Source organism: Salmo salar, chromosome 01 (genome assembly GCF_965601325.2).
Source record: "Salmo salar chromosome 01, fSalSal1, whole genome shotgun sequence".
Classification (NCBI taxonomy): domain Eukaryota; kingdom Metazoa; phylum Chordata; class Actinopteri; order Salmoniformes; family Salmonidae; genus Salmo; species Salmo salar.
Window position 1 is genome coordinate 44913766 of NC_138291.1, and position 23735 is coordinate 44937500.

At 42.1% G+C, this 23735-nt stretch overlaps 3 protein-coding genes, 1 long non-coding RNA gene and 1 other non-coding gene across 5 annotated transcripts in view; 3 read left to right on the forward strand and 2 right to left on the reverse strand.

The window, feature by feature from the left end:
* Positions 1–3005: 3005 nt before the first annotated feature.
* On the forward strand, positions 3006–8823 carry stx11a (syntaxin 11a). Its single transcript, NM_001173666.1, is given in 2 exon segments — positions 3006–3047; positions 5429–8823. A coding segment is annotated over 1 exon segment (882 nt). The 5' UTR covers positions 3006–3047; positions 5429–5433; the 3' UTR covers positions 6316–8823.
* Positions 6955–10649, reverse strand: LOC145878672 (uncharacterized). Its single transcript, XR_014392221.1, has 2 exons — positions 9029–10649; positions 6955–7903 (listed from the first exon to the last, which is right to left on the reverse strand). It is a non-coding gene; the product is annotated as an uncharacterized LOC145878672 (long non-coding RNA).
* Positions 10306–10388, forward strand: trnal-uaa (transfer RNA leucine (anticodon UAA)). The gene has a single exon. It is a non-coding gene; the product is annotated as a tRNA-Leu (tRNA).
* Positions 10650–14688: 4039 nt separating the features above from the next.
* On the reverse strand, positions 14689–21906 carry zbtb24 (zinc finger and BTB domain containing 24). The gene is made up of 9 exons (XM_014197226.3): positions 21870–21906; positions 20910–21254; positions 18418–19096; positions 18043–18210; positions 17683–17850; positions 17524–17605; positions 16997–17261; positions 16551–16805; positions 14689–16159 (listed from the first exon to the last, which is right to left on the reverse strand). Exons 2-9 carry the CDS (start codon positions 21204–21206, stop codon positions 15680–15682), a joined length of 2394 nt encoding a protein of 797 aa, XP_014052701.2. The 5' UTR covers positions 21207–21254; positions 21870–21906; the 3' UTR covers positions 14689–15679.
* A 1031-nt stretch (positions 21907–22937) lies between these two features.
* The window catches only part of LOC106602871 (D-aspartate oxidase), a 15559-nt gene continuing 14761 nt past the window's right edge, over positions 22938–23735 (forward strand). The window contains 1 exon segment of the mRNA XM_074112234.2: positions 22938–23047. Coding sequence (XP_073968335.2) covers positions 22938–23047 — 110 coding nt within the window.

The following is a 23735-nucleotide window of genomic DNA, read 5'->3' on the forward strand; positions in this document are numbered from 1 at the left end:
CCACAACATGATTCCAACATCCAAACTGCATGAATACTCGCACCATTTGATTAATGGAAATAAACATCTGTTACAAAACAACAAGAAGTGTGCCTAATGACAGTCTGCCATTCCCATTGATTAGGCCAAATGTCCCTTTTTTTGTAGCCTGAAAAGTCAGGACACCTGAAATGGGGCTGAAACTGTCTAGGGAAAAACGGGATGGTCAACCTAACACACATGCTCAATTTACTAGACTAGGATACAATGTGTATTAGCCTGAACTTCAAATAGGCCTACCGGTAGCCAGTGGTATAGTGTTAAAAAAAATAGGTGGGTAAACTCTGATTGCCGGTCGCTGTGAAAAAAAGTACCGCTCCCTATGCTTTCAATGCATTTTCTTTTTAAATGTGGGTGAACAGCGTTTACTTGCATTTACCCTCCACCAGGCCTACACTACTGCGGAAGCCTACCCTCTCAGCCAAGGCAATTTTAAACACATGAACACAGGCAGAATAGTTAGCCTACATTCAATATATTAAAAAAAATACATTTACATTTTTTTAATTTCACCTTTATTAAAACAGGTAAGCTAGTTGAGAACAAGTTTTCATTTACAACAGGCCAAGTTGAGAACAAGTTCTCATTTACAACTGCGACCTGGCCTAAGATAAAGCAAAGCAAAATTAAATAATACATTAGTTGAATCAAAACATGTTCTACACCCTAGTTCATGAGGTGTCCATAATTCATGAGTTAATGTTTGGAGTCTTCACAGATCGTGTGACATAAAACACTATTTTTCTTTCCTTACATGAATGACATGTACGACAGCGTTATTCGTCATTACTAATAGATCTTGGAGATCTCGGGAAAATGCACTGTAAGTGTAACTATGCATACGTTTCATTGTATTATGTTTTGCCGTGAAACAGTTCTCATGGGCACACAAATCCAAAATAATATAGGCCTATGCCATTGCAAAATCGAATGCTTCTGACCGAAAGAGTCAACCATAGGCCTACTGTCATTAACGTATACTTGTTGGGTGGATTCGATGCGCATTGTTATCTAGCTGTAGGCTGTAGGCTAGTCTAGTGAAATTATCGACCATCATCACATGGTCAAAACATATAGACTCAATGGTTGCTAAAATGGGAAGAGGCCTGTCCATGATAGGACGTTGCTCTTCCTTCTTGACATTCCCTCGTTTTTTCGCACCTGGATTACTGCCCAGTTGTGTGGTCATGTGCGGGAAAGAGGGACATGGGTAAATTGCAGTTGGTCAAGAACAAAGCAGCACGTATTGCACTTAGATGTGCACGGAGGGAAAGTTCCAGTAACACGCATGTCAGTCTCTCCTGGCTCAAAGTTGTGAAGAGATTAACTGCATCACTATTGGTCTTTGTGTGATGTATCGATGTGTTGAAGGTACCGAAGTGTCTGTTCAAGCAGTTGGCCAACAGTTTGGACACTCATCCACACAACACAAGACATGCAAGTAGAGGTCTCTTCACAGTCCCCAGGTCCAGAACAGAGGCTGGGCAACGCACAGTATTAAATAGAGCCATGACTACATGGGACGCTCTGCCACCCCAGATAACTCAAGGTAGGAATAAAAATAGTTTAAAAAAACGGTTAAAAAAACACCTTACTGCACAAAGGGGACTGTGAAGAGACAGTCATTTTATATATATTTTATTGTAATTTTCCATGTATTATGTATTAGACCTAGATATTGTGTGTATGTATTGATAAATAGGCTATGTGTGACGTTTTAAATGTATGTATTTCAGTCCTTCTCTAATAATGTTCTGTACAATGTATTATGTCATGTTTCATAAGGACCCCAGGTAGAGTAGCTGATGCTTTTGCAGCGGCTAATGTGGATCCTAATAAATACCAAATGCCAAAGGTGATCCAGTAAAGAAAACAGATAGAAAATAATGAAGATAAATAAATGGTCTACTACTTCTGGCCACAGATGGCACGGTTAACACCAGTACCCGCGCACCTGAACGACAAAGCAATGAGCGCTCTAAACAGCTGAATGACTAAAGCAAACGATGATAAATTAACGGATAAATATAATTCATTGGAATAATGGCTATTTTTTTATCAAGGTCGCCTGGCAAAGAAATATGCATAAAGGAGCTCAGCTGAGGCTGAAATTCAGCACTAGGCCTACCAGCTGGGCGGCTTTCCCACATAGAAAAGAAATGTTAAAACCATGACAGAGAGGTTCGTTTCATTGGAATATTTTATTTTCATATTGACCACTGTAAAATATATTTACCACTGCATTTTAAAGAAATATGAGAATGGCTAAATTAGCATTATGTGGAGACACGCCAAATGTTGACTTTTGTTGCATTTAGGGGAGCTAAACGCCGCCGACTCCCCATTAATTCGTACCATGGAATTAAATCAAGGTTAGAATGCCATGCTGTTCTCTTGCTTATGTTCAAATTCAGAATATGCTTAGAGAGAAAAGGGCATAAAACGGGAATTGCGTTCAATTTACGCACGCTTAACTCAGGTTGGAATCCGCCCCATATGCACAATATGTTCCATCATGCTCATTCAAATATACCAGAAGTATAATGTACAACAACATTGACTAAATCTCAGTTTCCAGTAACATAAAACAACCACAATATAAATGATTACTGTCAACAATGTTTTAAGAGTTTAAAATATGAAAACGGGAACATGGTTGTTGTCCTTGCTTCCGCTTTTTTCACCTTCACTGTTGCTGTGGATGAGAAAAGTTAGAGCAGCCAAGGGGAAACTCCCTGCCAGGGGTGTATTCAGTAGGAACCAAACGGAACCAAACGTGCAGACACGGGACGGCTCAATCTGAATTCACCCAATACGAAACGTTTTGTTACGATTTGCTACAGTTTGCACTAATGAATATACGCAATAAAGTAGGTGGTGGGTTGGTTCCTGGCAGACACAGCGAGATGACTAAACGGAGCAGAAAGGGGAAATGATTCTTCGAGCATTTGTCTGTTCTGTTTGAATGATTGTGGTGTTATAGGATAGTCTACGGAGCACGATATCAGGTAAATGTTTCTGATTAAGTTTGGAGTTGTTTCTTTCCTGTTATTTAATTGAGCCTACTGTACGCTAGGTTGTGATGAGATGCGTTTTCTCATCAAGTTGAGTCTGGGTTGTTGGGCGAGTGAAATTTTGAGCTGCTTTATTTCATTTGAATGTAATATTTTGCGCCTGTTTTCTGTTACAATAAATAATGTCGCCAATATACAGTATCAGTCAAAAGTTTGGGCACACCTACTTATTCAAGGGTTTTTCTTTATTTTTACTATTTTCTACAGTGTAGAATAATAGTGAAGACATCAAAACTTTGAAATAACACATATGGAATCATGTAGTAATCAAAAAAGTGTTAAACAAATCAAAATATATTTTAGATTTTAGATTCTTCAAAGTAGCCACCCTTTGCCTTGATAACAGCTTTGCACATTCTTGGTGTTCTCTCAACCACCTTCATGAGGAATGCTTTTCCAACAGTTTTGAAGGAGTTCCCACATATGCTGAGCACTTGTTAGCTGCTTTTCCTTCACTCTGTGGTCCATCTCATCAAAAAAACATCTCAATTGGGTTGAGGTCGGGTGATTTGTGGAGGCCAGGTCATCTGCAGCACTCAATCACTCTCCTTGGTCAAATACAGTCTGGAGGTTTGTTTTGGGTCATTGTCCCGTTGAAAAACAAATGATAGTCCCACTATGCTCAAACCAGATGGGATGGTGTATCGCTGCAGAATACTGTGGTAGCCATGCTGATTAAGTGTGCCTTGAATTCAAAATAAAATACAGACAGTGTCACCAGCAAAGCACCCCCACACCATCACACCTCCTCCTCCATGCTTCACGGTGGGAATTACACATGCTGAGATCATCCGTTCACATACTCTGCGTCTCACAAACACATGGCGTTTGGACTCATCAGACACTTGAACTCTGTGAAGCATTTTATTTGGGTTGCAATCTGAGGTGCAGTTAACTCTAATAAACTTATCCTCTGCAGCAGAGGTAACTCTGGGTCTTCCATTCCTGTGGTGGTCCTCATGAGAGCCAGTTTCATCATAGCGCTTGATGGTTTTTGGACTGCACTTGAAGAAACGTTAAAAGTTCTTGACATTTTCTGTTTTTGACTGACCTTCATGCCTTAAAGTAATGATGGACTGTCGTTTCTCTTTGCTTATTTAAGCTGTTATTGCCATAATATGGACTTGGTATTTTACCAAATAGGGCTATCTTCTGTATACCATCCCTACCTTGTCACAACACAACTGTTTGGCTCAAACACATTAAGAAGGAAAGAAATTCCACAAAATAACTTTTAACAAGGCACACCTGTTAATTGAAATGCATTCCAGGTGACTACCTCATGAAGCTGGTTGAGAGAATGCCAAGAGTGTGCAAAGCTGGCATCATGGCAAAGGGTGGTTCCTTTGAAGAATCTCAAATATAAAATATATTTAGATTTCTTTAACACTTTTATGGTTTCTACATGATTCCTTATGTGTTATTTCATAGTTTGATGTCTTCACTACTATTCTACAATGTAGAAAATAGTACAAATAAAGAAAAACCCTTAAATGAGCACGTGTGTCCAAACTTTTGACTGGTACTGTACAGTAGGTGTGTACGTGCGCTTGTGTTTTGGCCTGATACTTTTGTCAAGGTGTTCAGTTGGTGCACAGAAAGAAACTTGTCATATTGCATTCTCTTGTGTAGCCTACTGTAACAGTAAAATACATGTAGCCTCATGAAAGAGATTATAGAGAGACGATAAGTCATAACCTAAGCCTATAATTAAATGTTTGGAAAAGGTTTGAGGTGTGTTAAAGGGTGGTAAAGAAACACACCACAGATTTGATCATCTATGTCTTTCAGTGATCAAATTGTTGTTAAAATCGTAACTTTTGTTACAGATGTCCAATGAGTCCAATGGAGTGGAATCTAATAACTGATGTCTATAAAAAATAAAGTCACCACAGTCCATAGCCGCAACATGTAGGGGTGCTGAAAAAACCCAACATATTAATTAAAACATTGAAACATTTTTTTTCTTCACAAAAGTAGTGCACTGAGCCTTTAATAGTCCTGTATCGTCTGCAGCGCTAATAGGTGTCATTTAATTTCCTCTTATAGAATGGCGTTAAATTGCCTTAATAGAAAGAGGGCTTGTGGCTGTTATCTGTTTAAATCAGATATGCTGCACTTAATACAGTTTATGCAGCTCGCTAACTTCTTTAAGGCATGAAAAACTCAACATCAAATTTCTTGCATGATCATAAAGACTGAAAACTGCACTGCTCTAGCAGGGTTCTGCTCTACAATATACAGTAAGTAGGATGAAAGAGAGGATATGATAAGGAGATCATACAGTGACCCTCAACATTTTCCTCCCATTCCAGGTAGGATGAGAGACAGACTGGTTGACCTGAAGGGGGTGGCCCCCGCTTCTTCAGACATGGACGAGGGAGGTCAGGGTCAGGGCACTGATGACAAGGAACAGCTGGAGCACCAGTCAGTGGTGTTCGAAGGCGAAGACATGATGGACAGCATCTTCAGACAGGTCCAGTCAATGAGGAAGGAGATCGCTCTGCTCCGGATGGATGTGAAGCGCCTGGGCAAGCAGAACACCCGATTCCTCACCTCTGTCCGGCGGATCAGCTCCATCAAACGAGACTCCAATGCCCTGGCCAAGGGCATCAAGACCCGGGGGGAGGGCATCTACACACGGCTGGAGAAGATTGGCATGCAGCACAAACAGCTGGAAGAAGAGCATGGTGCCCATTCTGCTCTGGTCCGCATGGTGCGTTCTCAGTATGTTTCTCTCACCGGGGCCTTCCACGAGGCCATGTCTGAGTACAACCAAGCGGAGATGGGCCAGAGGGAGAACTGCAAGACCCGGATCCAGCGCCAGGCAAAGATAATGGGCAAGGAGGTGACCGGAGATCAGATTGAGGAGATGGTCGAGACGGGTAAGTGGAACGTGTTCTCCGACAACCTCCTGGCGGACGGGCGGACGGCGCGATCAGCGCTTACGGAGATCGAGAACCGGCACAAGGAGCTGGTTGAGCTGGAGAGTCGGATCAAGGACATCCATGAGCTGTTCTTCCAGATGGCTCTGCTGGTGGAGGAACAGGGGGCCATGGTGGACAACATAGAGGCCAACGTAGTCGCCACAACAGACTTTGTGGGCAAGGCCCAGGCTCAGATCAAGCTGGCGGTGAAGTACAAGAAGAACAACCCCTGTAGGAAGTTGTTCTGTTGCTGTTGCCCATGCTGCAACAAGTGAGACAGACCGATATCAGTGTTATTGTTTTATCTCAAGTCAAGATCCTCTCCAATGTGTTTTCATGGCCATGACAATGTATTTAAAGAAGTAGAAGTAATCAATTTGCAGTTGTTTACACAAGTATGCGCTTGATCCTGAATATTTTCAGATGTACAGTATGTGTGTTCCAATGTACACTGAGTGTACAAAACATTAAGAACACCTTCTTAATATTGAGTTGAACCTACTACCATTCCCAACTGAAAGGCACTTCAATATGTTGTCTTGCCCATTCACCCTCTGAATGGCATACATTTACAATCCATGTCTCCAGGCTTAAAAATCCTTCTTTAACCTGTCTCCTCCCCTTCATCGACACTGATTGAAGTGGATTTAATAGGTGACATCAATAAGGCATCATAGCTTTCAACTGATTCACCTGGTCAGTCTATGTAATGGAAAGAGCAGGTGTTCCTAATGTTTTGTGCACTCAGTGTATGTTTAAAATGATTTATGCAATTTGAATGAGGGTGCCATTTTGTATGTCATGCAGCTATTTCTATCTCTTACTGTACATTAACTCCCTTGCCTAGCTGGTGTTAGGAGAGAAGACCCAGTATCTTGATGTCAAAGCGCTGAAGCTAACATGCAATAGTGTGATATGGGGTGTTCCATTTCTTTAATGTTGTAAAAAGAAAACACTTGTTCGGTGCTCCAGACTGGCAGTTAAAAGAATACGTGATTAGTCAATCAAGAATGTTTACTTGAGTGCAGTTCAAATGTTTGCTTCTCCCACTATTCCTTTAACTTTCAGCTGTATTGAATGTTTGATTATTTTACAATTTCTTGATATTATTTATGTTTTATGACAGGATATTGGGAATTTTATAAATGCTGTAGAATGGCCCTTTATGTTTCATTTGAGCATTCATTTTTGATGTACACAATTACTTGATCATGATGCATCATTCTAAACTGTTATCATTGTGATACATTTGACTTCCTTTCTTGGAGACACACAACCGTTATTGCTACACTGACTGATATTGCAACTGAAGGCAACCTCAAAATGACTCAACTGGATTTTACATTGTTAAGAGAACAAGAATGTGCCTCAATATTTCCATTGTATAGTACACATCACATGCAGATATCCAAGAGACCATTGCTATTTTTAGTGTCCGTCGTGAGTCAAAAACAGACTCGGAACATCCTCATCAGATTGCTGTGACGTGTAGGCTAACTTTCAGCGTCTGTGTTCCATAACCCCACCAGCAAGTGAGGTACCTATCTCTCTGTTCGACAGTCGCCCAATCCTAAATCAACCACTCACTGCTCCTTCCCCACAGATATCTAATGATCCTGCTGTGTAGATCTGAAAGGATTGGATACATAAACTATATAGTAATACTTCCACTATATGGACATCCATGAGCTGTTCTTCCAGATGGATCTGCTGGTGGAGGAACAGGGGGCCATGGTGGACAACAGAGGCCAACGTAGTTGCCACAACAGACTTTGTGGGCAAGGCCCAGGCTCAGATCAAGCTGGCGGTGAAGTACAAGAAGTACAACCCCTGTAGGAAGTTGTTCTGTTGCTGTTTCCCATGCTGCAACAAGTGAGACAGACAGAGACCGATAGTGTTATTGTTTTATCTCAAGTCAAGATCCTCTCAAATGTGTTTTCATGGCCATGACAATGTATTTAAAGAAGTAGAATTAATCAATTTGCAGTTGTTTACACAAGTATGCACTTGATTCTGAATATTTTCAGATGTACAGTATGGGTGTTCCAATGTACACTGAGTGTACAAAACATTAAGAACACCTTCTTAATATTGAGTTGAATCTACTACCATTCCCCATTGAAAGGCACTTAAATATTTTGTCTTGCCCATTCACCCTCTGAATGGCACACATACACAATCCATGTTTCCAGGTTTAAAAATCCTTCTTTAACCTGTCTCCTCCTCTTCATCTACACTGATTGAAGTAAATTTAACAGGTAACATCAATAAGATTCATAGCTTTCAACTGATTCACCTGGTCAGTCAATGTCATGGAAAGAGCAGGTGGTCCTAATGTTTTGTACACTCAGTGGTATGTTTGCTTAAAATTATTTATGCAGTTTGAATGAGAATGTGCCATTTTGTATGTCATGCAGCTATTTCTGCGTCTTACTGTAGAAGACACATTTTATATTAACACCTTTGCCTAGCTGGTGTTAGGAGAGAAGACCAAGCATCTTGATGTCAAACCACAGAAGCTAACATGCAATAGTGTGATATGGGGTGTTCCATTTCTTTAATATAAAAAGAAAACACTTGTTCGGTGCTCCAGGCTGGCAGTTAAAGGAATACGTGATTAGTCAATCAAGAATGTTTACTTGAGTGCAGTTCAAATGCTTACTTTTCCCACTTGTCCTATAACGTTCTGCTGAATTGAATGTTTGATTTTACAATTTTTTTTACATTACTTATGTTTAATGACAGGATATTGTGATTTTTATGAATACAAATGCTGTAGAATGGCCCTTTGTGTTTCATCTGAGCATCCATTTCTGATGTACACAATTACTTGATCATGATGCATCATTCTAAACTTATAATTGTGATACATTTGAGTTATTTTCTTGGAGACACAACCGTTATTGCTACACTGACTGATATTGCAACAGAAGGCAACCTCTAAATGACTCAACAGGATTTGACATTGTTAAGAAAACAAGAATATACCTTGATTTTTCCATTGTATAGTACACATCACATGCAGATATCCAAGAGACCATTGCTATTTTTAGTGTCCGTCGTGAGTCAAAAACAGACTCATAGAATCCTCATCAGATTGCTGTGACGTGTAGGCTAACTTTCAGCGTCTGTGTTCCATAACCCCACCAGCAAGTGAGGTACCTATCTCTCTGTTCGACAGTCGCCCAATCCTAAATCAACCACTCACTGCTCCTTCCCCACAGATATCTAATGATCCTGCTGTGTAGATCTGAAAGGATTGGATGTGCAAACTATATAGTCATACTTCCACAAGTCAGTTTGTATTACAGAATTGAGCCTCAACCTACAGTATAGAAGGTAGAACACTAAATGATATTAAATATAATGCAATGTGCCCGATGTTTTAGAATGTGAGTCAATCACCTAGGCTACAGGAAGTTTGCGGTATATGGTCGGTCATTGGGCAATCAAGCTTTGCCTATACCAATGCTGCTGCAGCAGGCACTTGTCAAGATAGCACGTGGTCATCCCTACTGCCTCTGATCTGACGGATTTACTAAACACAAGTGCATAATTCGTAAATGATGTCTGAGTGTTGGTGTGCCTCTAGCAATCTCTACATTTAAAAACAAGAAAATGGGGACGTCTGCTTTGCTTAATATGATTTGAAATTATTTCTACTTTTGATACTTAAGTATATTTTAGCAATTACATTTACTTTTGAAACTTAAATACATTTAGGACCAAATACTTTTAGACTTTTACTCAAGTAGCATTTTACTGGGTGACTAACTTTTACATGAGTAACTTTGTGTTAAGGTATCTATACTTTTACTCAAGTATCACAATTGGGTGCTTTTTCTACCACTGGTCACAAAGTTCTCCCCAATGAAACGATTGCCTATAGACGTCAAGGGAAAATAATACAAAGCACATCATTCAAATAACTACAATTGACTGCCCAATTTATGCCGTATCGTCATCAAGGGAATGTATTCATTTGATAGAACACATTGTCAAGCTTTCGATTTGTATCTGTTGATCTGGCTGAAGTCAGGCTGGTCAACAGTTGTCTTGCAACATCGTTACAATAGAATGTCAGAGTAGCCATCTGCTTTGATAATCACAGTAGCACCCGCTGCAACGACATATAATGCCGTTTGATTAAGATTCTTTTTTACATTGGAATGTTACATTTTTGCGAGTGGCATGCAAGAAAATGATTAATCTTTGCAGTATATATCGATATCCATGATCTGGTATTGGACCTCTATTTTACGCCAACCAGGATGGCCGAGTGGTTAAGGCGTTGGACTTAAGATCCAATGGACATATGTCCGCGTGGGTTCGAACCCCACTCCTGGTAATCAGCGCATATCTTTTATTAATAGTTCCGAGTTCCTGATGTCATTGGTAATGTTAATACTACTACTAAAGATGTGCGGAAAACGTATTCACAACCTGAAAGAGTTACAGCGCTGTCTATTATAATGTCAAGATAGTCAAGTGACCGCAATAACAATTGAAATACATGTCCTCAAAGATGGAAGGCAGGCGGAGATCAGGTGGGACCATTCTAGCCAATGAGAGGGCGAACAACAGGCCATAGAGATTAGATAGACAACTCATATTTGTATCGGTGCCATTGTCGTATCTGTGACAGCATGGGCAGCGCCATTGAGGCTGAATGAGTCTCCCAAAACAAAAATGGTGAAAGCCCTCCATGGCAATGTCCCTAAAAAAGGTTATATCAATCGAGTCCTCTATCTATCTCTATGACAACAGGCACAACTCAGATATAAAGTTGTTTTTTCAAAGTTGCCGAAATGCCACGTGCGTCCACATTATGAAACTGCTATTAGATCAAATTACCAGTTACATGTTTTTGTTGACCAAATACGAGACTCTCACTTAACCTCCATACAGATTTCGGTCAGAGGAAAACATAGTCAAACCAAAGATGATGGATATACTGACCCTAACAACGGGAGTCGTTGTCCACAAAGCCTCATGGGAGGTTGTCTAGCTCCCGCCTACCCTTTCTTTATATTTGTAGATAAATTAGTATTGTAATCATTATTGTAATCATTTTTTAAATATTCGATGAAGGTTGTTGACGTCAACTGCCTGTATTCAATGGAAAGAGCCTGGCGCCGACAGACATGGCAGTCCTGTTGCTAGCTCCTATGCAACTTTGCAGTATATATATTTTTGGTGTATTATTTGTTACATTATTAGCCCAGAACGTTTTTTTTGTATTATTACATACAGCTGGAAAGAACTTTTGGATATCAGAGCGGCGATAACTCCCCAGCATTACGACCAGGAACACGACTTTCCCGAATTGGATCCTTTGTTCGTACCGACCAGGGCAATTGAACTTATCCCAGAGGCTGCTCCAAGACGCCGCCAGCGGAGAAGAATTATTCGGAGTGGACTTCTAGTCTGATTCAGGAGGTGTGCACTCCATCCACCGCTTCCGAGTATACTTCACTCGCGAATGTTCAGTCTCTGGACAATAAAGTAGACGAGCTCAGGGCGAGGATCTCCTTCCAGAGAGACATCAGGGACTGTAACATACTCTGTTTCACGGAATCATAGCTCTCTCTGGATATACTGTCCCCGTCCATACAGCCAGCTGGGTTCTCAGTACATCGCGCAGACAGGAATAAAGAATTCTCCGGGAAGAATAAAGGCGTTAGTGTATGTTTTATGATTAACTACTCATGGTGTGATTGTGATAACGTACAGAAACTAAAGTAATTTTGTTCACCCGATCTAGAATACCTCACAATCGACCATATTACCTCCCAAGAGAATTCTCTCCGGTTATAGTCACAGCCGTGTATATTCCCCCTCAAGCTGATAACCAGGACAGCCCTCAAGGAACTACACTGGACTTTGTGCAAACTGGAAACCACATATCCTGAGGCCCCATTTATTGTAGCTGGTGATTTTAGCAAAGCAAATTTGAGGAGGTGGCTCGGGTGGTTGATGTCCTTGATGATCTTTTTGGCCTTCCTGTGATATCAGTGACTGTAGGTGTCCCGGAGGGCAGGCAGTGTGCCCCCGGTGATGCGTTGGGCAGACCGCACCACCCTCCGGAGAGCCCTACGGTTGCGGGCAGTGTAGTTTCCGTACCAGGCGGGCATACAGCCCGATAGGATGCTCTCAATTGTATATCTGTAAAAGTTTGTGAGGGTCTTAGGGGCCAAAACCAATTTCTTTAGCCTCCTGAGGTTGAAGAGGCTCTGTTGCGCCTTCTTCGCCACACTGTCTGTGTGGGTGGACAATTTCAGATTGTCAGTGATGTGTACGCTGAGAAGCTTGAAGCTTTTCACCTTCTCCACTGTGGTCCCGTCGATGTGAATAGGGGCGTGCTCGCTCTGTTGTCTCCTGAAGTCCACGATCAGCTCCTTTGTTTTGTTGACATTGAGGGAGAGGTTATTTTCCTGGCACCACTCTACCAGGGCTCTCACCTCCACCCTGTAGGCTGTCTCATCATTGTCAGTAATCAGGCCTACTACTGTTGTGTCGTCTGCAAACTTGATGATTGAGTTGGAGGCGTGCGTGACCACGCAGTCATGGGTGAACAGGGAGTACAGGAGGGGGCTGAGCACGCACCCATGAGGAGCCCCTGTGTTGAGGATCAGCGTAGTGCAGGTGTTGTTTCCTACCTTCACCACCTGGGGGCGGCCCCTCAGGAAGTCCAGGACCCAGTTGCACAGTGCTGGGTTCAGACCCAGGGCCTCGAGCTTAATGATGAGCTTGGATGGTACTATGGGGTTGAAGGCTGAGCTATAGTCAATGAACAGCATTATTACATAGGTATTCCTCTTGTCCAGATGGGATAGGGCAGTGTGCAGTGAAATGGCAGATAGATCTGTGGATCTATTGGAGCAGGAAGCAAACTGAAGTGGTTCTAGGGTGTCAGGTAAGATGGAGGTGATATGATCCTTAACTAGCCTCTCAAAGTACTTCATGATGACAGAAGTGAGTGCTATGGTGTGATAGTCATTCAGTTCAGTTACCTTTGCTTTCTTGGGTACAGGAACTATGGTGGACATCTTGAAGCAAGTGGGGACAGCAGAGTAGGATAGGGAGAGATTGAATATGTCTGTAAACACTCCAGCCAGCTGGTCTGTGGATGCTCTAAGGACGCGGCTAGGGATACCGTCTGGAGCGGCAGCCTTGCGAGGGTTAACACGCGTAAATGTCTTACTCAGGTCGGCCACAGAAAACGAGAGCCCACAGTCCTTGGGAGCGGACTGTGTCGGTGGCACCGTGTTATCCTCAAAGGGGGCAAAGGTGTTTAGCTTGTCCAGAAGCACGACGTCGGTGTCCACGACGTGGCTGGTTTTCCCTTTGTAACCCGTGATTGTCTGTAGACCCTGCCACATTTGTCTCGTGTCTGAGCCATTGAATTGCGACGCCACTTTGTCTCTGTACTGATGTTTAGCCTGTTTGATTGCAGGATTTACCTCAGTCTTTTACCAAAAAGGCTCAGACTTTTCTGTTTCCATCTACTCGGTCCGGCACCCGTGTCTCACTGGGCCATGGCTCCGGCGGACCTGCTCTCACTTGGGGCTAAAGCCAGGCCACTGGTACTTTTCAGCTGGCATTTACATAACATTGTTTAACTGTGAATATTTTCTTCTCTTCTCACGAAGCAACTGTTTTGATTATGCAGAGGCTGTTGATTCTGCTCTTCACAAGTCCTCACAGCCCTAGCTATGGAAACAATTTCACTAGTATTACAAAAGGGTGTATACACTAGTGTAACACTGATGTTAGTTGAAAAAGCAGCATTAGATGCTTTGTGAATATGGGCCCTGGTGAAATGTGTGATCTTAGGCATGCTCCCACTAACAGCCCCTCTCTTTTCTTTGTCTCATCTCCCAGAGGACCTGAGTCCCTGGTCATGCTGCCGTTCCGACTGCAGGATGACAAACATCCATCATTATCCATGACTACCATCCACATGCAATCCACCACCACTTTTCTAATAAACACACCTCAATCTATTGTACATGGAACAATAAAGTTCTCTATGCCTTTTGTCAATAACAGATTATACACACAGCAACATGCTTGACTGAAAAAAAATCTTTAAACATGTCTTTAGACTTTATGGAGGTTCTGCTGTTGCCCATCAGATTTCATATTATGCCAATATGTCAAGGTTGTCAATTAGGAAGATGGTGCTGTTCAGAATGACAAGTTCATGACAGTTGACGCTCACAGGACTCTCCAAATGCAACGTTGAACGAGCACCATGGATGAAGGAGGGGAAACCCGCTTTGCTCTGCCACAACTTCACCAAGTCATCCAATGATTGCGTCGTGAACAATTGCTGCATCTAAAATAAATACATAAACACTTTTTTCATTCTGTTTCTTTATGATGGATGTGATTAATTTAGCAGGTCTATAGTATAATGTATTGTTTTAAAATGTTTTTAAATATATAGTCAGTCACTTTGAGTATTTTAGGTTGTCTTTTTAAATTTTTCTAAGATGATGTATTGTTACTTTGTACATGTGAAACAGTGAATAGTTTTGGGCTAGACTATTACCTGTAAAATGTCAACTACATATAAAACTTAATTTACCAGGAGAGATAGTGGACAAGCAAACATAAGAATCATCCCAGTCACCCTTGTAAAGTATTGTGTGATATGTTTCTTGTTGAATATTTAATATAGTGAAACAAAATGTTTTATATGCTTCAAACTACAGATTTAAGGACACTGAAGTGGTAAACAATAGCATAAAAAGGCTTAAAGCAGTAAAGAGGAGAAAATGCATGTACAATGGTTATTACCCACGTCGGCCCATTAAAACACTTAGGTGGAGCAGAGAGGACTTACAGCATGTGGGTTTGCAGTTTTAACAGTGCAACACCACACAGGCCTCATTCCTCTCAGGTAGGAGGGTACCAGAAATAAATGAACGAAAACAAAACTAATGAAAGAGCACACAGGGCCACGGCACTTCAGTAGCACGCAGACACCAACAATATCCCTGGCATCAATACTTTTCCACTCTCGCCTTGCTATTGCAGCACCACAAATGGTAGTATTTTACCTTCATAATAAAAACAATGCATTTGTTTCACCTCACAATATAAATATGCATATATAAAAAAAAAAAACATTTTTACATTGTGACTTGACATGCAAATAATACATTTTATCTGCTTCTAAATAGCCCTTTTATTGTAGCCTGAAATAATAGCTATTGGCTCAGAGCTTTTACATCACATCAGCCAGAAGATGTCAGTGTCACACAGAATAACCTAGTTGGAATCACATTTTCTCTACCTCCGTGTCATTTCAATATCCTGGCATTACTGGATAACTAAATTCAATTTACAACCATTGTGACAAATGCATTTTACATCCATTGTCCAACCTGAGTGTGAACTAAGGCAAAGTCAACTGTGTTGGGCCAGACTGGTTCTTCAGTCAGTTCTGCTGTGCCCATACAGTCTATGGCTGGGCTGGTCCTGATACATGGCTGTTGACGCCGTATCAGGGCTATGGCTGGGCTAGACTGGTGGTGTAGAGCTAGGAGACAGTTCCCGCCCATTCAGTCAGTTCTGTTAGGGCAGATTGGTTCTCCAGTCCTTCAGTCAGTTGTGCCGGGCCTATACAGTCTATGGCGGAGCTAGGCTGGTAGTGTAGAGGTAGGAGACAGTACCAGCCTGTATCTGGAAGGTCTGGCCCTGGATATGGTGGCTTGGGATCTGTTCACTGGTCTGACTGATTGAGATGGGCTGGCTGCTCTGGCTGTTGATGTGGATAGCCTGGGCCTGACCCTGCTGCTCTCTGCTCATCTGCCCCAGTATGGTGCTCTGGTCCTGGGTGACAGCCAGCTGAGAGAGGGTCTGGTGCTGGTGCTGCTGGTGCATGACGTGGAGCTGCTGTACAGAGCCAGGGAGGGAGCCAGGCCTGGGTGCTATGTGCAGGGGCTGGGGTGGCCCGTGGTGGGCCTGAAGGTGCTCCATGTCTTCCTTGGATAGAGTGATGACATGCATCTGTTCAGGCTGCCCTGCGACCCCAACCCCGTTGGTCATGTGTCCGTCCTGCAGCACGCTGATAGTCTGGATCTGCTGGTTGTGATGCTCCACGCTGCCCTGAATTGAATAATAATAATAATAAATTGGATTTTAACGTGCCATTCAAAAAACCAAAAGGACAAGGCCCTAGCCCTTTATTGAGCCCTAGGGGGGAAACCCAGCATTGGACAAGCATAGGACAATACAGATACATAGACATACTGTACATCAGCACACATAGACCTGAGTACTGATGGCTGGTGTGTCCAAATACGATACATATAAACAAAAGAATAAACACTGCATAAAAGCAAGGGACTGTACAATATATTGTCTGCGTCCCAAATGGCACCCTAGTCCCTACAAAGAGTACTACTTTTGACCAGAGCCCAATGGGCCCTAGTCAATAGTAGTGCAGTATAGAGAATAGGGTGCCATTTGGGACAAGACCATTATTGTCTCACTTTACCTGCGTGACCAAGGCCACGTTTTGCATGTGTCCTGACGGCTGGGTGAGGAGGGTCAGTCTGGAGTGGGCCTGGTCTGCCGCCTCAGAGACCCCACCCTCTGTTGTAATAATGCTGATGCCCTGGTCATGTCCACAGTGACTGGGCACGAAGTTGAGGTTGTTGAGATTATCCACATCTCCAGTCACAACCAGCTGTATCTCCTGCTCTGGGTGACCAGGTAGCTGGTACTGCTGGAGCTGTAGGATGCTGCGTACCTGTGTATAGATGATGTCATGTATTATAGCTGATATCAATGACATACTTCACGATGGTTGCCTACTATGATTGCCTACAGTGTCACAAAGCCCTGAGTGGACCATAGAGTAGTTTTGAAATCTGTCATTTGTATTGTCAATTAGACTGTATTATTGTGGCGTGGCACTTAAACAAAATTTCCTAAGTCTACCTCCTCCGTTTCCCCTGTGGTGACCCCAGCCTCCTCTTCCACCACCCCAGCCCCGCTCTGAGCCTCCTCGGTGGTGATGGTGACTACGCTCTCCTTGTTGTGGGTTTTGGTGTGGGTCTTCAAGTTGTCCAGGCGAGCGAAGGAGAGGTTGCAGAAGGAGCAGGTGAAGGGCTTCTTTCCGGTATGGGAGGCTACGTGACGTCGCCTGGCACTGGCGTCGGAGAATGACTTGTTGCAGACGCTACAGACATATGGCTTCTCTCCTCTGGAATACAAACATGTTCACACCGGTAAATGGATGTGGGCCGGATCACATTTTCATTCATATCTGTTGCGGAGTCTTCGTGCGTAGAACACATTCGTTATAAGCCCCTTTTGAGTTTGTGATCCTCACATGCACATAGATTGCATCATATTTGATGTGTGAAAATAAATAAAATAAACATAAGGTAAGGGAGTTTTTTTTCACCATCTCTCAGGATTGAAACATGGTGGAATAGCTCAGCCTTGTATAAGTCATATCTCACCTGTGAATCCTGATGTGCGTCTGTAGTGTGCTCTTGGCTGTAAAACACTTCCCACAGATCTCACAAGTGAAAGGCTTCTCACCTGTAACACGATCAGCAACAACTTATTACATAGTAACACACCAGAATTTGTAGAAGTTAAACCTCGTCTCACTCTACCTGTGTGAGTTCTCATGTGCTTCTTCAGTTGAGCTGCATCCATGAACCTACGTTGACAGTGTGCACATTCTGGTAAAGATTTACCCGTATGCACCCTGTAATGGCTCTTTAGTTGTCTCTTCTGGCTGAACGTCTTTTCACATTTGTCACAGCTGAATGTTTTCTCCTCTAGGATTTAAAGGAGAGAATAAGAGTCCAAGTACAATGAATTCAATTCAAAACTTATACTTGAGTTATTCCGAATATGAAAGCCGAATTGAAAAGGGATACACTTTATATACGTTTTGATTGAAAGTTGTATACCCCGAGAAACACGCTAAACCATTAAAACACTCGCTATAAGTCAGACAAGTAGGCAACCTGTGTGTAAGTTCATGTGATCCACTAGTGAGTGTTTGGTGGACAGGGCTTTAGAGCAGACGGTACAGACGAAGGGTTTCTCGCCAGTGTGCATCCGCTGGTGAACCAGGAGGGTGTGCTTCTGTGTGAAACTCTTCCCGCACGCAAAACACTTGAAAGGCTTTTCACCTGGTGGGAACATTTTAAAACATTATTATCACTCAGGCCTATGAAATAATATGCTTTAATCTAATTGGAGGGATATAGTCACAGGCCTCACCTGTGAGGAACTTGCCATAAATAAATGTGTTCTAGTAATTCTGTCTATAATGAAATTAAATTAGCCAATAAAAACAATCCTGGAAGTAGTAGAGTAGTAGAGGTCCCAGGCCTCACCTGTATGAGTCCTTTGGTGTATCTTTAAGAACAGGTGGTTTTTGAACACTTTCCCACAGTCTTCACACCGTGCCTCTGTGTTGGGGTATTTTCTCTTCCTGCCCCTCTTCCCTGGTTCTCTGCATTCAGACGTAGTGTCGTCCCGGTCCCCCACCCTGTAGCCCTTAAATTTCACCGGCGGTCTGATCTTCCTCTTACTCTGCCGCCTAGTACGGGCTGATCTGGGATCATAGTCTGCATCATCAGAGTCTCTTATTGGAGAATCCAGTTTATCATGTGACTCAACCAGACATTCTTCAGGGTCTACACAGTCTACTGTGACATCAACTGTAACCTGCTGCTTTTCATTGGCTGCATCCGGGATATTGATGATATCACTTCTTACTTCCTGTTTATTGGACTCTTCCAACGTCTTCACAGACATGTCCACTTCATTCTTCCTGGGACGACCCCTTTTCCGTTTCGGCTGAATCGCTGACGATGTCCCTTCTCCCAGTCCTTTACCTTCTCCGCTGTCTGTGTTCACTTCCGGTCTCACCTCGAAACCAGGACAGGTGATGTTACTAAGGCCCCTCCCCTCTACACCTGGATAGGTAATGTGGGCTTTCACAAGGTCACTAACCTCTAGGAGTCTGGCCAGGTCTAGTAGCTGCTCGGTAACACTCTCCTCCACAGATACCTGCATGGATAGAAATGGAAGAAAAATCACTCTTGGATGCAAGATCCTTGAATTTTCAGAGCACGTCAAAATGATCACACTCCTTGAATTCTATGTAAAATGAACATTTACAGTGACAAGAAAAAGTATGGGATCCCTTTGGAATTACCTGGAATTCTGCATAAATGTGAAATAAAATTTGATCTGATCTTCATCTGAGTCACAACAATAGACAAACTCAGTGTGCTTAAACTAATAACACACAAATTATTGTATTTTTCTTGTCTATGTTGAATACATAATTTAAAAACATTCACAGTGTAGGTTGGAAAAAGTATGTGAACCCCTAGGCTAATTACTTCTCCAAAAGCTAATTGGAGTCAGGAGTCAGCTAACCTAGAGTCCATTCAATGAGATGAGAATGGAGATGTTGGTTAGAGCTGCCCTGCCCCATAAAAAACACGGACAAAATTTGAGTTTGCTATTCACAAGAAGCATTGCCTGACGTGAACCATGCCTCAAACAAAAGAGATCTCAGAAGACCTAAGATTAAGAATTGTTGCCTTGCATAAAGCTGGAAAGGGTTATAAAAGTATCTCTAAAAGTCAGTCCACGGTTAGACAAATTGCCTATAAATTGAGACATTTCAGCACGGTTTCTACTCCCTAGGAGTGGCTGTCCTGCAAAGATGACTGCAAGATCACAGCGCAGAATGCTCAATGAGGTTAAGAAGAATCCTAGAGTGTCAGCTAAAGACTTACAGAAATCTCTGGAAGATGTTAACATCTCTGTTGACAAGTCTACAATACATAACACTCTAAACAAGAATAGTGTTTATGGGAGGAGAACATGGAAGAAGCCACTCCTGTCCAAAACAAACATTGCTGCACGTCTGAAGTTTGCAAAAGAGCACCTGGATGTTCCGCAGTGCTACTGGCAAAATATTCTGTGGACAGATTAAACTAAAGTTGAGTTGTTTGGAAGGAACAGACAACACTGTGTGGAGAAAAAAGGCACAACACACCAACATCAAAACCTCATCCCAACTGTAAGCTATGGTGGAGGGAGAATCATGGTTTGGGCTGCATTGCTGCCTCAGGGCCGGCGCGCCCGACGGAAAAATGAATTGCGAAGATTATCAAGGCATTTTGCAGGAGAATGTTAGGCTATCTGTTCGCCAATTGAAGCTCAACAGAAGTTGGGTGATGCAACAGGACAACAACCCAAAACACAGAAGTAACAGAATGGCTTGAACAGAAGAAAATGTGCCTTCTGGAGTGGCCCAGTCAGTCCTGACCTCAACCCAATTGAGATGCTGTGGCATGACCTCAATAGAGCGGTTCACACCAGACATCCCAAGAATATTGTGGAACTGAAACAGTTTTGTAAAGAGGAACGGTCCAAAATTCCTCATGACCGTTGTGCAGGTCTGATCCGCAACTACAGAAAACGTTGGTTTGAGGTTATTGCTGCCAAAGGAGGGTCAACCTGTTATTAAATCCAAGGGTTCACATACTTTTCCCAACCTGCACTGTGAATGTTTACACAGTGTGTTCAATAAAGACATGAAAATGTATAATTGTTTGTGTGTTATTAGTTTAAGCAGACTGTGTTTGTCTATTGTCGTGACTTAGATTTTTTTATTTTTTTTTAAGATGAAGATCAGATCAGATTGTATGACCAATTTATGCAGAAATCCAGGTAATTCTAAAGGGTTCACCAGTGGGGACTTTTCTTCCCACTGGATGTAAATATAAATATAATTTTGGTTTTGCCCTGGAATTTCACTCCACGAAACCCAGTTTCCATTACCCCCATTTCCACCCCTAGATACCTGGGCACTGTAGATGAACTCTAGTACAGCTCCAAAGGTCTCCGCCGCCATGCCGTCCAGCCTGTAGGTAGACTGGCTGATCTGCTCCTCAGCAGTGAACATGAGGGAGAAGTAGTCACTGCTGGCGGCTAACAGGGCCTTATGTGCTTTGAAGTGCACATCTTCTACGATAAGGGTAATGTCACACAGAAGCTCTCGTTTCCTAAGCTTGTCAAATTTGCAGAGGATGGTGTCCTTGTGTGTTGTTGAATGAATGGCTGTGAGGGAGGTGGGTGTGATTAGGGTCTTCTCAGACATTTTCTTGAGGATGGATTGTGAAGTATGATTCCAACCAAACCTCACCACCTGCAACAAAGTGAAACATAAATTGGAAAGAAATAGGCCTAATAAAGTGCAATAAATTGTATGGAATATGTTGAGATTGGCGCAAAGCAGTGGCGTGTTCATTATAATTCACAGTTCATACTTGTGAGACTGCTTGAAATGTACCTATAGCCCATCCATCTCATCTGAACTTTTCAGGGCTCTTGCCTTCACACAGAATTTGCTACTGCAGCCTACATAACAATGATTGCTCCAGGCTCTCACTACAGAAAACATTTCTCTCGATTTTTTTTTTGCGATATTTCACATATATACATTTTATCGATCAACAGCTGTTTGAGACCTTTGTAAGATATGTTGAAGGACAGGACAGATCAATTTAGCGATCACTGGTCACAAAGTCACAGAGAAGTGTGCGCATACATTTTTGCATCGTTTCAAACAGCGACACAACACCGGCGGGCGCCATGTAAGCTTTCTACATGATACACAATGAATGCACTTCAAGTGGAACCCAAAATCTAAACAGAACAACCATGTTCAATAAAGAGACTAAGAAACTTTCTCAGCGTTTCTATGATTGCTGCAAACACCGCAATGCCTTAAAAAAAAGATATCAAGCTTTCAGGACCTTACCGTCTCTTCTTCGCAGTTGTTCAGATTATCGCGAGATGTGGAGGTTGTTCACGGGTGTTTCATGTTCGCGCAGTTTGAATCCACGATCTTTATAAGCTTTGATTGGTATAATTTTTCACTGCATTAATCTGTCCACGGTGTTGTTATATCTATGCCCAGGAGCAAGGAAATGTTTATGGGCGTGAAATAGTTATTATTTTTCCTCCGTGGTCGAATCTTTCACATGTTTATTATAAATGTTGTTGGGGCGAATCTTTATCGATCTCCAGACTCTAGTCATGCCTGTTGTCTGACAAAGGTCAACTGGAACAATTTGTGGGACTTTCTTTCAGTATCAATGATGTACATATAAATCATTGGTCAGTATCCTAGCCTTTTCTGTCATAAATAACTATGGTAGTTATTCTACGGGGCGCTTTGGAGCACATATGGTTATTTAACAGATTTTTGGGATCAACAAAATAAATGTTTCAAAACTAAACTAAAATTGTTTAAAAATAGGATCTCTGGTTTCTTTTCAGGACTTTCCCCCTGCACTGTCAGAGCGTCCCACCAGAGGCGTCGTATATCAGGAATTCGATGCAATGATTCGGGTGTTCATTATACAGAGTAATAAATGAGTTGATAACCTCGCACAGCCTGCAGATAGGTCAACAATTTGCTGGAGAAGTTATATAATGGATCATAAGACTATGGGCAAATAAGTGTTTTATCTGTACATTATTTATTTTTTTTAATTAATATTTGAATGTTGTGCACTTAATTGAGTCAAGTGGACGGGCTGTGGTTATACAAATAGCATATTGTAATTGCTGTGTAGTCAACCTTAACCAACCAACCCACTTATCCTTAACCTTTAGCCAACATAGCAATGTCTGGAACACTGTCCTGCTGTATTGATATGGATTTACATTTGATCATACTCACATTAATGTATAACCTAAAGGTGTTTGCACATATCAGGTATACACAGTATAACACAAAAATAGGTACCTAGCTAGTACAAGTTTAACTTATTTTGTAGTTTTTTTCCCAGCAGAATCATCCTGAGACGAAGTGTCTGAAGGTATGGTGGTGGGTGGGGGTGTGGTGGGTTTCGCCATAGCTGTGTGCATCGCTGAGGCCCTCCCCTACTGCTCTGTGACCCTCATAGCAGACAGGTTTACCCCTGACACCAGGTGAGGCACAGTCTTATTTTTCATCCAATTTATTGATTGTTTATTAACAATTAATTACTTCTCTGATCACTTCATGTGAATGGGTAGACAATAAGATATACAACTTTGCTATGCTATAAGAGGTGTACTAGGCTAACTAAAGTTGAAGTCAGAAGTTTACATACACCTTTAAACTCAGTTTTGCACAATTCCTGACATTTAATCCTAGTAGAAATTCCCTGTCTTAGGTCAGTTAGGATTACCACTTTATTTTAAGAATGTGAAATGTCAGAATAATAGTAGAGAATTATTTCTTAACATTCCCAGTGGGTCAGATGGTTACATACACTCAATTAGTATTTGGTTGCATTGCCTTTAAATTGTTTAACTTGGGTCAAATGTTTTGGGTAGCCTTCCACAAGCTTCCCACAATAAGTTGGGTGAATTTTGGCCCATTCCTCCTGACAGAGCTGGTGTAACTGAATCAGGTTTGTAGGCCTCCTTGCTCACACACACTGTTTCAGTTCTGCCCACAAATGTTCTATAGGATTGAGGTCAGGGCTTTGTGATGGCCACTCCAATACCTTGACTTTGTTGTCCTTAAGCCATTTTGCCACAACTTTGGAAGTATGCTTGGGGTCATTGTCCATTTGGAAGACCCATTTGCGACCAAGCTTTAACTTCCTGACATGTTGCTTCAATATTTCAA